Source organism: Lissotriton helveticus, chromosome 3_1, assembly GCF_964261635.1.
Source record: "Lissotriton helveticus chromosome 3_1, aLisHel1.1, whole genome shotgun sequence".
Classification (NCBI taxonomy): domain Eukaryota; kingdom Metazoa; phylum Chordata; class Amphibia; order Caudata; family Salamandridae; genus Lissotriton; species Lissotriton helveticus.
This window is the reverse complement of record NC_136061.1, coordinates 1778662527-1778677091: the sequence shown is the minus strand read 5'-3', so window position 1 is coordinate 1778677091 and position 14565 is coordinate 1778662527. Positions and strand designations below refer to the sequence as shown.

At 45.3% G+C, this 14565-nt stretch overlaps 1 protein-coding gene across 5 annotated transcripts in view; it reads left to right on the top strand.

Annotated features, from left to right (window-relative positions):
• The window catches only part of LIN28A (lin-28 RNA binding posttranscriptional regulator A), a 136106-nt gene that overhangs the window by 76001 nt on the left and 45540 nt on the right, over window positions 1-14565 (top strand). For all 5 annotated transcript variants that reach the window (XM_078682650.1, XM_078682649.1, XM_078682647.1 and 2 more), the window contains exon 3: window positions 11873-12057. In XM_078682650.1, coding sequence (XP_078538776.1) covers window positions 11873-12057 — 185 coding nt within the window. The remainder of the gene's footprint in view (window positions 1-11872; window positions 12058-14565) is intronic.

Below are 14565 nucleotides of genomic sequence, written 5' to 3'. Positions count from 1 at the left end.
ATGCCGCGTGCTCTAGCTGAATGGCATCAGTGGTCTTTTTGGTTGATTTTGCTAGGTCGTGGACTTCGGACAGATTTTTTAGGATACTTTCTAGTGTGGCGCTGATGTCCGCTTTCTGCTTGAAGGGTGATTCTGGGGTGGTCTCTGCTTTTGGCTTCTTTTGTTGTTGGGTCGCTTTTCCGTCACTCCCTGCCATGTTGCACAGCCCTCTTTTGGTCTGCACGATCACAAACCTTTTTTCGTTGCCGAGTGTGGTCTTAGGCGCTGGTCCCTTGTCTTGCTCACCTACTACCGTTGCTCTTGTTGTATTTGTACTCGTTGTGGGTGCTCGCTCTTTGGTTGATCTTGGGTCTTTATCCGTTTTGTCAGCAGTTTTAGTGCTCAACCTCCTGCACCGCGGTCTTTTGGCTGGCTTGCTGGCCCAATTTTACTCGCAGGTTTCCTTGGACCTGAACCTCCTATCGTGGTAGCAGGGATCGCCGGGTCTCGGTTTGCCTTCTCTTTCCTTGTTTGTGCTCCGTTGCTGCGTGTTATTTTCCACCAGTTGCTTCGCACTTAGGAGCTGGCTTTTGTGATCGTTCTTAAGATGGCCGCCCACTGCAGAGGCGTTTTTGCATTTATTTTTTTTTGTTGTTTTTTTTGGGACCTATCACGATGGACGACCCATAGCGCCCTCACAGACTTTTGCCTCCTTTGCTTTTGAGGTGGTCAACCTGCAGCGTACGTCTCGTTTTTCTTTTTTGTTATTTTGTCCGCTTTGTCTGCCGTTTGGGCGCTCGAGTCCTGTATGTTACCTCTTTTTTTCTATTTCGCTGGTGCTGGCTTGGTCGTGATCTCTTGGCACTTGCGGGAGGCTCCTGTTATGTTCGCTGGTTGCTTGTGCCTTCGTCTCTCCCCATATGGCCGCCTCGATGTTTGTTCCTCTGTCTCACTCAAGATGGCCGCCGTCTGGTTTGCAGGTTTTATGCACGCCCTCTTTGTGGGAGAGATCGGTCTGAACGAGGCTGCTGGTCTTCTGTCTGTGGCGCAGTGCCGGTCTGTTTGTCAGCGGGAGGCTCCCGTTATGTTCACTGGTTGCTTGTGCCTTCGTCTCTCCCCCTATGACTGCCTCAATGTTTGTACCTCTGCCCCACTCAAGTTGGCTGCCATCCTCTCTGTGGGAGGGTTCGGGCAAGGGATCGAGCGGAACGAGGTAGCTGGGCTGTCTAGGAGGTCCGGGGCAGTGCTGAAACGGGTATTGTTCTGTTTAATGTGTTGTTTCTCCCCACGTATCCCTTGTTTGTAGCGCGTTTTCTGTGTTGTCTCTGATTTCTAACATGGCCGCCCCCTGTGCACTTCACGTTCGCTTTCGTTACTTGTGCTCGTGAGTCTGCTGGCGATAGCTTTGACACTCTGATTAGGTCAAGTGGAGGACCAGCGGGGGCTGTTCTTGATTGCAGGGAAGTGCGCGGCACTAACCTTGTGTTTTGCTCGCTGTCCCACCGCAGGATTGGTCTTTAACGTCCCCTCACTGCCTCCGTTAGCACTTCACGACCGCCATCTTTCTTGTTTCAGTTCCCTTCGCTCCGTTATTTTCTTTTGGATATAGCTGCTTCCTGGGTGGTCCGTTCTGTGTGCACTCTTTACCGCGCTGTGCCTGGCGGGTTTCGGCAGCGGTTTCTCTGTTTTGGTGTCCTCAGTGGTTACGGCTTTGCACTGATTTTTCTGGCTTGGTTCCGGGGTGCTGAGGAGCTCCGGACTTACTCGCCTCCTCTCCTTGCCGTCCAAGCCACGCCCCCCACACTTTTTTTATTATAACTTATAAATTGTCAACATGCTGCACAACATTCACAATGCTCTACAACACATATTAAAAACGTTAGCAAAGTCAATAGCTAAACACTTATAACGCCCCAAAGGCAAGACCTACTGGCTACGCCAATGCTTGTTCTATGAAGTGTTCGACTAGTGGCGCAGTTGTGACTTTGCAGCAAATTCTGCTTTTGTGTTGAAAAATGCATGACTTAACCTTTTCGGTAGTTTGCCCAGTGTATATTAGATTGCATATACACCGAATACAATGCACAGCTTTGGCGGTATTGCAATTGAAGAAAAAAGTTAGGGGCTGGCGGACATTCTCATGGTCAAATGTTTTGATGTTTGCTGTTTGATTGCACACAAGACAGGTACTACATTTATGATGGCTCTAAATAGGGGGTCGGCCTATGAGTGGATGGATTGTATTGTCTTTTGGTGCGGCCTTATGGGCTCTTAACAAATGATCTTTGATATTATGTCTCCTCCTGAAAGCGAAAAGTAGTGCATCAGTGGGAAAACTAGTGGCGGATAGAATGTTTCAATGTTTTTTTTAAATACTTTTGGATACTTTGTTGGTGATTGGGCAGAAGGTCGTGACACATGATTCTGTTTAATGGATTTTTGTTCTTAGTTTCAAGAAGTAGCTCTGTGTGTGTGTGTTCCATGCACGTTTCAGAGAACGTTTGATACGCCTCCTATGGTAATCTCTTTCCATATGTTTGGTAGAAAAGATCTCTGCCTCTCTAAAGAAGTCTTCCTTCAATTTGCAGTTCCAGTGAATACGTAGGAACTGTCCGCAGGGGAGGCCATCTCTTCGAGTTCTTGGGTGTGGCAGCTGGAATACTGTAATCAAGTGTTCCTTACAGTAGGTTTTCTGAATAATTAAGTTTACAGTTGGTTGTCACTTGTTTTCACTGTGACATCAAGGTAGTCCATTTCCGTATTGCAGTCGTGTTGTGTTCATGTCAAATCTGGATGGCATTGATTAAGCCTTTCACAGAAAAGTATCATTTCAGTATCAGAGCCTGACCAGGTCATAAAGACCTAATCAATATATCTTTTCCAAATGCGTATCTTCTGCATGAAGGGGTTTGTCATATTAAGAATGTATTTGGTTTTAATGTTGTCCACAAACAGTATAGCAAAGTCGGAATCAAAAACTGCTCCCATGTCAAGCCTTTTTTTTTTTTTTGTTAGCGGTAACATCCCTTTCCAAACAAAAAGTAGTTTCAGGTTAAGGCAATTTCCAGTAGAGGGATTATAAGGTCTGTGGGGACTGCAGTGGGCATTGTTGTGGAATTTAGATGGTCTCTTACGACCTATATACCTCCGTCTTGGGGTATATCGGTTTACAATGACTGTATGTCTAGAGTAACCAAGAACTTAGTTTCAGGAATGAAGGTTTCCATCTTAATGATATTGATGAAGTGGATAGTATCTTTGACATAAATTGCTGCCGTAGGAACTATGCCTTCTATAAAAAAAAAAGGTAAATGTACCGTCAGTGGATCTAAAATTGAACCGCTACCTGGTTAGACATGTAGCAAGCATCCTTCCACCACCTTTTGTGAAAATGAAAGTTAGCCTTGCCCAACCCTAACTACCTTTAAGAATGAAAGGCTAGATGAAACCAATAGATTTTGCAGAGGCAAAACATTTTGGCTTTGCCAATGCTTGTTTCTGTTACAAGCGATTTTGCAAGTGCTTCACAGGCGAAACCTTAAAATGGGGGGTATTTTTGAGGCATTGAGAATAGTGACACTTGCACACCATGATGCAAAAAATGCATTCTAAATAGCGGTTCTAATTTTAGTTGGTGAACATTTTATGATTAAAAAATCTATCTTTTTCAAAACTTGGCATACGTCCGCTAACAGGGGCCTTTCATATTTGTTGGGAAAATGTCATTTCAGAAAGCTTTTTCTGAGGGTCACTGTGTTTACAAAAGATTGTACATAAGAAGTATCCCGGATTTCAGGTACACGTCTCTAATGATTGGCTCTGAGGTGCTACTGGTTTTGCACAAACATGAGAATCTGTTTTTTAAGTTGTTTATGCACTATTGCGCTGCATAATATTTGATGACGGGCATTTACACAAAGAGAACAGAGGCGGCAAATGCACAGCACATGTGAAGGCAGGATTGTAGCATTCATGGTGTTTTCATATGCACAAACAGTGGCGTCTCCTCAGCGAAGGAGCATCGCCCCACAAAACAACATGAAAAATAAAATAACTATTATCATTTGATTTTTCCTATTTGTCAGTGGCTTTCGGGGCGTGGCTGGCCAGAGCAGGTGGAGAAGTGATTTACACTCCCTAAGTGCGCATGACTGCTTGGCAGTCCCTTTTGGGCCTTCCAAACAGTCCTGCGCACTTTACACCTGTGCAGTCTGGTGAGGAACATGCAAAGCTTCCCATTCCCTGTCTGATCACCAAATCACGACACCGAGACCAATCGCAACGCTGCATTGCAGCATTGTGATTGGCTCTGGGGAGCTTGGGAGCCAGGTGCTTCCTGCTGCTGGCCGGGACTGCAGAAATAAGGAAGGTAAAAGAGGAGAGGCGGTGGCATGCCATTACAGGAGGGGGGTCTTTAAAAAAAAAAAAAATTGTCTGGCCCCCCCCCCCCCCTTCCCCCTCCGCCCCCACCCGCCTCGCCACCCAGTTCTGGTAGCAGCCGCTACTATGCACAATAGAGCACACAATAAAAGTGTTGAGATGTAAACATGCATGTTTACTACTGTCCAACTGAATAAAAAAATGCCAAATTGTGGGAACCACAAGGGATAAGATATTGTTTACATGAGAATTTCTACCTCTAAAGACCAAGCCAATGAGGAGCAGTGAACGTTCCCAGCCCAATACTGCAGGGATGTGCAAGACCTGTCCATGCCAAAGCACTGGACTCTTTGCACCCGCTGCTCACAGGCAACACAGGATGACAGGGAATCGAAGACACCGCGGGCTCCTCAGCAGTTTAACCCTCTGGTATCAGAACAACTTTACCCGCAGCTTGCTGATACACCCTACTCCCATCCAGTGGGGTCAACGTTGTTGGCAGTGGATAGTGTACACAGGCGTCACGCAAGGGTGGGTGGTGAAAGGAAACCCTCCATATAAGATAAAAGGTAGGTCAGTGGCTGGAATCCAAGCAGACAGCAGGAGGAGTGTGGGGTCAAAACAGACAGGGGTTTGTTAGAAAAAAAAGAAAGAGGAGTTTGCAATGGAAGGAGACTGGTCCCCAGAAGAAGTACTTGATCCAGGTTCCATCGCTGGACCAAGACTCAAAGCCCAGGAGGAACACTGAGGCATGAAGGAGGCTTTGACGAATATAACATGCTACAACGCTTGCTTTTACATCTTGTTCCATAACAATGTGGTTGTTACAACGACCACGTTGAGAACACAATACTTTTGCAGCGCAAGTAAGTAGATCGACTAGCACTAGATGGCACTGCAATATTATGAATAGCAAAATGTACTATTCCAACTCCACCCTGCGCAACAGTATGGAAGGTGTTGGACTAGTAAATCATACTATTCCTTAGGTTGGAGCGCCATCTGTAGCAAGTCGATCTAATGACTTGTGATGTAATGGCATCGCATTGTAATGCTAACGCGATGTAACTACCGCATTGTAAAGGTTGTTTCCCGGCTCTGAACAATAGTGAGCATGGAAACGAGCATGACGTGGGAACCATGTGGGAACTAGCCATAGGTATTGCGGATTCCCAATTAGGGGCCTGCATAAGAATACGTGCAGCACAATTTTGTACAGTGTGCGGTTTTTTGATAGTTGACCACGGAGATCCTAGATATAGGGCATTGGTGTAATCAACCCAAGAAAGAATCGATGCAAAACCAACAGTCTCCTGGCATTGAAAGGCATCAGGGGAAGGATTTTCCTGATCATCATCAAAATCCCATAACTACCTGCCACCTTCCGTGCCTGCTCCTTGAAGATTAGATTGTGGTCCAGCCATACACCAAGGCTCTTGATCTGTTCTTTAGAAGGGGGGCTTTGGACCGAGACAACTGTCCCAGAATGAGCGAACCTTCAGGGGGAGACTTTACCCAAGAACATCAGCTCTGTTTTAGCCCCATTAAGTTTCAGGTAAAAGCCTTCCATCCAGGCTGACACCCTTTCAAGACAGCCCGCTAGATCAGATTCAGCTTTGTCCAGTTGGTTGAAGGAGACAATCCGCTGAGTTTCATCAGCATAGGTGATAATCTGAATGCCAAAGGGTTGGACAACCTCAGCCAAGGGGCTCATGTAAACATTAAAAAGAGTGGGGCTCAAGGAGGAACCCTGAGGAACCCCACATCTAAGTGGCATACTCTCAGAGATAAACTGCATAGGGCGCTTCATACGTCACGTACAACTAGAAAAGAGAGATTTGGACCCTTCTGTCTTGGTTAGAAGGCATTCACTGTGCAACAAATGAATGCATGGGTACCCTGTGTTGTTCCCTCAAATGTAATTGATACTCTGGTGGGCAAAATTAAGTGTTGCTGGCAGATTTATAAACTTTTTGGGGAATTTTCTTCATATAAACTATTTGTGTCTCAGAGCTCCCTCTACTGTTCTGTTAGTCCTCGTGGTCATCTTTAAGAAATAAAGTGCTACTAAAATCAACCCACCATCGTGCAACTCAGATTATAAAGCCTCGGAATTCTGGACATCGATTCACAAAAATGTTAGGGGGAGCGGAAGTAACCTCACACACACACTTTGACCCTTGATGATATCACAGGAAAGTGACATTACATACGTGGGCCTGGAGGAAGAGCTGTAAGAGGTCACATGACCTTTGGCCCTTGATACCATCATAGGAAGTGAGATCACTGAAGATGAAAAACATTGCAAAATTGAACAATAGGTTGAAGATTAGTAAAATAACCAAAACAGTGTGAAAGCTGGTATCAGGGATCAGAGTTATCATGGACACCCATCTTTCACTGAATGCCAAGTCACTCTGATTCATCCTGGATAACAACCTCCCCCTCAAGGAACATATTGCCAAAAACAGACAGCCTGGTGCCAGCTCTTGCTTCTAAAGATACTGAAGCTGTTTCTTCCAGAAAGCTACTTCATAATTGCTGTTCAAGCCCTTGTTCTCTTGCATACGGATGTTGGGAACACCCACCTCCATGGTCTGCAGACTCCACCGTGGCACCCATTAAGGGCATCTTACATGCTGCAGCATGCTCGTCTTGGGCTTAAAGAAATATGATCATATGACCCACATCTTCATGGAACTCCTCTGGCTCCCATTGCCAGCCCACATCAGCTTATAAAGCTTCATCATTTACAAAGCCATCTCGACCAACATACCCACTTATCTTCAGTGGTGGCAAATCACATTGGGGGGGTGCAAAGAAAATGCACGTAAGTACACAAAATACTCAAATGCACAGAACACAAACAACATAACAAATACACAATAATATACACATAAAACATCACTTACCTTTCACTGCCACTTGATGATCTGCAGTATGTCCTTGTTGCTCTGCAATACATTCTCCGAGTGCGAAGCCCACAGCCAACTCTCTCATCCATTCAAGATGCTGTTGTAAAGCATCTTGATTGGCTGGAGCGTGCTGGCTCCATGCTCCAAAAGGCACTGTATGCCTGTGCCTGCTCTCCAAACCAATTGTCCAAGACAGCCAGGTTGGAGAGGTTTGAATTGTGCTTGTCACTTTGGCTGTGGCTAGGTAGCCGGCCAAACCAGCATGGGCAATGCAAACCTATGCGGTCACTCCTCACTGGTGCCTATCATTGACAGCAGTGATGCACTGACCCCGCCCTGTCCTCGCACTCTGTTTACTGGCAGAAAGTGTAAAAACTAAAATGGTCATAATCTCATTTTGTTAACATTTCATTTCTGACGCTTTCTGCCCACCACACACAGGAACCGCTGCTGCTTGTCTTGAAGACAAGTTTACCTTGTCTAGTGATTCTCGCCACTCTTGCATCAAGGACACTATCAGTCTGATGACTAAGAAGTGTGAGAAAATACAAAGTCTCCTCGGCATGGCAGGACACTTGAAACCGGTCCCAACCTGGGGACCGTTTGTGTTGATCGTGTGCGCGGAGTAGAAGCGTCTCAACCCAAAAAAGTGAGTCCTGAAGAACAGCCAGTATGTATTTCAATCAATAAATGACAGGTTGTCTTTTATTTTTACTTATTATTCATTTCAGCAATTGATGTTGATTGGCTGATGATGTAAGTTGGTCCCAATGAATTCCTAGACATGTGCTTCCTAGAGTCCATTAGGCAGAAACATGTTGGTGACTTTAATGGGTTGAATTAATACACATTTGTTTATTTACCCTCTACCTTCTGTAGAGGACTAAAGGTATAACGTTTTTCTTTTCTTTTTTTCCCTTTTCCATATATCTTCCCTCTTTCTCCCCACCTACTAATGGGTTCCTCTTACTATCAGTTATTTAAAACATGCCTGTATTGTAATCGTGTATGTGCTATGTTCTGTTCAAAGAATACGGTGGACTAGGATGCGTAGCTTTGCAAGGAACAATGCTGTTGCTGTGAAAGAAAGGTAGATTACACCAGAGTAATTTAAATTAAGTGTTAAATTTAAATGTGAGGGTGTAGTCTGCAATCCACAAATCCAATAGCAACCACCTGCTTATACTCATAGTAATAAATAGTGAATAATCAAACATACCATCACTGTTTGCCCTTCCATTAACGGTGGTGTGGCCAAGCTATGGAAACTAGCATGCAGAACCAACCTGCCTTGCAGGAGTGTCTGACTTCTACCCTTTGGAGGTGTAACTGTTCCATCACTCCTCATCTCTTGGTTGGTATTTGAGTGTCTAGGAAGGCTAGCCGTCAAAGTGCCTGCACAAATGGCTCCGAAAATTGAGTTTGTCACAAAAGGGGCCATACAAGAGTTTACATGAGGATGGAGAGAGAGCACTGGACATCAAACCCAGAAGGAAGGGGGAAGTCATCCAGCAGAGCTAGGTGTTGCAAAGTGCAAGCCAGGGGTGCCAGTTGTGCCCCAAGTTGACGGCCATGCATGGAATGGGGAACTGCCACGCGGGGTGGATTTACTTTATTTTTTCTTCTTGGCCATAAAACCATGCTTTACTGCATACATTTACTGCCTCCTCTAGGAAGTGGTAAATGGAAGTGAAAGAGGTGAGGTTTGTTTATTTATTTATTTGTTGTTGAAGTGGGTGGAGCCACTTTATGCTTCCCCTGGTAAGAAAAAAAGTCATTAGACTTGCAGCTGGAGTCTCATGCAATTTGTTTTTTTCAGCTGGAAAAATCTGGTCGGGTTCTTCCGAAACCTAGCCATTGATAATAAGCAAGCATGCGTTAATTTAATTCCGCCTGGCTTGTAATCAGTCCCATAATAGTTCAGGCCTAGTCATGCTGGGCAGTCCTTTTTACACGCAACAAAAAGGCCAGAAAGAGAAGTTTGTGTCTCTGTCCAAAATCATGCAGGCTGTGGAGACGGTGTATAGGATTTATTCACATTCACAACCATGTATATGTGTATAATTTGAAAAATATAACCAGAAACCCTTTTGACTTACAAGGTAGCAAGATAAATGGCTTATTCCTTTGGTGAAGTAGTAACTCTATCTTTGTATACAAGGTATTCACCTCGCATGAAGGAAATTCCTCACTCTTGTGGTTCTGAGGGTCTAGGTGCCAGTATCTTCCCTGTCGTACTTCCCACCCTGTTCGCCTGTCGTGAGAAATGGAGTGGTATATGGCTGGTGTCACAAAGACCTCCTGCAACCCTCCTTGGTGCAGCTGCTATGGTGCAGCTGCTTGGTTCCGCAGTTCTGGCTTGAAGTGGGAAAGACTTAGCTCAACTCCTCCCTGGGTGGACCTGGGGCAACACCAGATTGGGTAGAGGAAGGTCTGCTTTCCCTCTGCAATGGACTGGCCATCAATGTGTATTAATTACTCGCCTGGAAACAATAGGCCCTCTTATCCCATGATGTCTCCACAATGGACTATCTGAAGTATATATAGTAAGCATAAAGGGCACACTGTCCACTATCGATCTACTTTTGAAAACGTACTACTGATTCAACACTGTACCATATAGCCCTGAAGAAGCTGATGGCACATACTTTCAAGGATGAAACACGTTTTCTAGAGGATCCATGAAGAAATGTAGGAGAAAATAAAACCACGAAAGCACGGACACAAGACTCGGTGCTGTTTATTTCATTGTTTGAGTGCTCTGAGGCGTCCTTTACAATAGTACTCATTTGCTTTTGGATCTCTGTTCTTCATCTCACCCTTGGTCTGGTGAGTGGCACCACATCATGGTTATTTTTCCCTCTTTTGAAATAGAACAGTGGTTTGGATAAATTGGGGTCCTTTGTTCAATGTACCAATGTTTTAAATATATTGTTGCATCTTAGTAGTGTCGAAAGTTTGGTGGCACAGGTCATCATGGGTTCTGATCCTTTTGGGACCCATCTAGTAATGCTTCCCTATTATTGTTTCTGCCTTGTTTTCACACCATGTTTACCAATGTATCTGAATAACCTTGTGCCCCTGGCCAAGGAGGACGGCGAAACATATACATAGGACTCACTAGAGTTAAAAAACCGAACATGAAGGTAGTGCACTGGGTTATTGTGGGCAAATGCTCAACATCTTAGTCCTCATTTATGGTTGATGCCCAGAAATGAAAACATTTACTAAGTCAGTACTTCTGGACCCAACCATTAGATGGCGGAATAATGTACACTGTGAAACCGCTGTTACAGATAAGTAAATAGTTTCTTTTCTGTAGCACAATCTCAAACCTTTCTAGGTTTGACAGTGCAGTAGAAGGCTTTAAATAACAAACATCTAGTCCTATTTAGTTATGGAGCACTGTATTAACCACTTGGAAGCTCATCATATTCTGCTGCTGCGCTGGGATTTACAAAAACCCATTATTCATGACGAGCTGGGCTCGTCATGAGCGTGCTGGGAGGCTACTGCATGACGAGCCCAGCTCGTCATGAGCGTCGAAGGGGTTAAGCATTGCAATAGTAGGAAATTATTGAGGGATTAATCACTGTACGTACAGGTCATAGAAGAGATTTGAGACAGTCTCTAAATTGGTTTTGGAATTTTATTGTGTTGTGTTCTTAAAATAAAAATTCTTAGTACTGCTTGAACATAGCACACACTTCTCTGGAGATTGCCTGCTGCTTGAACCATAGCTGCTTGGGGCTGAGGCAAGATCCTCTCTGAACTGTATTTTGACCTGGCTGGGGTGATATATTATGTTGGTGGGGGCAACACCCTCACACATTATTAACTCTAGACACTGGTGGAGGGACAAGAAAAGTCCTGAAATGCATTTGACATTTTTTTTATATGAATCATTACAATTGTTTTGAAACACTTTTTAAACCAAAAAGCCTTAAGATATCAAATGTTACTGGATTGTAATATTTACTAATACTCATTTATTCGTCTCACCTAAGGCGTGCCACGTGTTTTTGGTTAAAATACGCCAACTTTTGACACAGTCTGCCTCTGCTGTGTGTAGCCTACACTGCTGCGGAGCATGTTCTACCCTTCATGTGTATGGCGGGTGGCTCGTTTGGCACCGACCTCCGTCTCCGGGGTAATTTTTATTTTATAGAGCGTTTTATTAAGCACAATCTTGACCAGTAGGCATCAGAGTTGGGGGTTTGGGGGGGGTGTAATTGAAAGTAGTGACAGAAACTAAACTGCTGTAAAGGAAGTACTGTTTACTTTCTACGCTTACCACTCTTTATCCCACCAGCCACCCAGTAGCAAATAGGAGGCTGGAGAAGTGGTGGTGGATGGGAGAAAAGGCCATCTCTCTGATGTGATTGGTAGACAAAAGTTGTCTACTGCTTTTTATGTTGTTGAATTGACATCCATGTTGCACTTCTGTCTGTGCTGTACCTATCTGCTGTGAGGAAAGCTTGCATGGCTACTTTCCCTGCTGTGCATATACAGCATGTGTAAATGATGCCTTGCTTACTGCTGCTCATGCCATGCTGCTCTTTTGTTGGTAAAGCTGACATCCACTCCATCTCTTTCAGAGTAAGTTGCACATGGATGGCTTCCGCAGCCTGAAGGAAGGCGAGCAGGTGGAGTTCACCTTCAAGAAATCTTCCAAAGGTTTGGAGTCTCTGCGTGTGACGGGACCAGGGGGAGCGACCTGCATCGGAAGCGAGAGAAGGCCTAAGGGCAAGAGCGTGCAGAAGAGAAGATCCAAGGGAGACAGGTGAGGACAAAAAGAAGGGTTTGCAAGGAGTAGACAGACCTCTGAGGTGCAGACACCTGCAAGGGGTGCTGTCAGGGCAAGACCGCTGCAGAGTCTGGGGAGCTCTCTACTTGCATCGGAAGCGAGAGAAGGTCTAGGGGCTTGAGCCATCAGAAGAGAAGAACCAAGGGAGACCGGTGAGGACAAGAAAGCCAAGGTTGCAGGGAGTAGAACTGTGAGGTGCAGACACCTGCAGGGGGTGCTGTCCGGGCAAGACCCCTGCAGAGTCTGGGGAGCTCTCTACTGGCATCGGAAGCGAGAGAGGCCTAAGGGATAAGAGCGTGCAGAAGAGAAGATCCAAGGGAGACAGGTGAGGACAAGGAAGCAAGAGTTGCAGGGAGTAGAACTGTGAGGTGCAGACACTTGCAAGGGGTGATGTCAGGACAAGACCCCTGCAGAGTCTGGGGAGCTCTCTACCTGCTTCGAGGGTAAGAGCCAGCAGAAGAGGAGATCCAAGGGAGACAGGAGAGAATAAAGATAAATGGTTTCAGGGAGTAGAACTCTGAGATGCAAACACGTGCAATGGGTGCAGTTAGGACAAGATTCCTACAGAGTTTGGGGAGCTCTCTGCCTGCATCGGAAGCTATCTGTTTTGACATGAAAAATGATTTTGGGGTTCTCATCTCTGTGTTGTGGTCTCTGACAACACTGGATTTGCTCTAGTGATGGGGACGTGGGAAGTGAATACCTCATCTGTGCGATGCCAGTTCTGCTGCCAGCAAACGAAGAATCCTCTCCATGTAGCTCCCCTGGTGCAAATAGGTACTGCAACTCGTCTGATTTTTACGGCTGGTATTTTTTTTTCCCCAACAGAAGTGCCAACTCTAGCTGAGCATTCTTGGAATCTTTTGAGAAAGAAACTGCTTGGTTTGTGGTTCAAAGTTGCAATAACATAAATATCTCCCAAAAATGTTGAAGCCAGAGAACTGCGTACTTTAGGTGGGTTTAGCTTTGTGACCTACATTTCTTCTGTATCCGCAAACTGTGCATTATTCTGCCATCTTGTGGCTGGGTTCAGAACTGCATCTTCTTTTGGACCACTCGATGTATCCAATCGCTGCCTACGCCCAGGATGTCAGACAGACGCCCAAGATGCATGGTGTCCACATTTCCGTTTTTTTCGTGTTGTTTTGCTGTTTGCTTTGGAAACAAGCAGTGGCGGCTCCTCTGCTGTGGCAGAGCAGCCAGGGGCAGATCCTCCACTAGTGCGAAGGAGCGTCGCCTCCCTGCCGTGCGAGAAGCAGAAAAATAAAATGGTAATAACTTTCCGTTATTACCATTTTATGTTTGGTTGCGGGCGGTTGAACGGGGCTGCCCCGAGAGGAGGGGAGGAGTAGTGTGCCTGCCCACTCCAGAGTGTGCAAAGACTGTTTGGTTTGGACGGCCCCAGGGGGCCGACAGGTCATGCGCACTCTGCCTTTTCTCCATGTAGGCTGCAGCAGTCTCCTACATGGAGGAACTGGGCTCCATTAGCCCCTGGCTGGTAGGACTCCCGACCAATCGCAACGCTGCTTGAGCAGCATTGCGATTGGCTTAGGAGGGGAATGGAGCCTGGCTGCCTGCTTCTACTTCCTGGTACTGGAGAGGAGGAGAACATAGAAGACCCGGGACTGTACATTTAATTATCTATTATCTTTTCTTTTAATTAAATTAACGCCCCCGCAAGTTGTGCCGGCCGTGACTGAGAGCAGCGTACCACCCCCTCCACCCTCGATAATAAACAGATTTATTGTCTTTTTATTTTGTTTCCTGGCCGAGTCTTGGGGCGGGGCCATGGGGGTGACAGGTACTTACAAGGAGTGGTATGCTCTGCTATCAGTGCGCATATCGGTTTCATTAAATAGCACAACACCTTATGACTTGCTATTTCAACGTGATGCTATTAATAGACTAAGTGCTGTATTTATTTTGATATGTTTTATTGTTGTATGTCCAGTTTTGTAATGCTTTTTATTAATCAAACAATAAAATATATAATTCTAAGTTTAGTGGTACATTTGAGAGACCAGACCCATCTAGAAACCAATGAACAGGGGCGGATTCCAACCGGCTCCACAACAAATATAGTCCCTTTCAGTCAGTACCACAGAGGGAGCAAGCAAAGCATGGCAGTCTCAACTATACCAGAAACAGCCCTTCTGAGAGAGAGGGTAAGGCCACCCCAACAAAGATGGCCACAGCCAAGAAGTGATTCTGGGAAAGAACGCCCTGTAACACCTGTAGGGGCAGATTAAGTGGGTTCTCCAGGATTAGAGAAAGATAACCTCTGATAAATGGAAAGCATAATACAATATGGATACTGTATTTAACTACAGATTATATTACTGAATGTAAAGCCACAGTGAGAGCTTAAAAAGAACAATAATTAAAAGTTCTACATCCGGAGATAAAAAGCTATTGAAAAAGGAAACCTTGGAGGAAGCTCAAAGAAAAGAACACAACCAAGGAATCTACTCTGGATGTGCACTG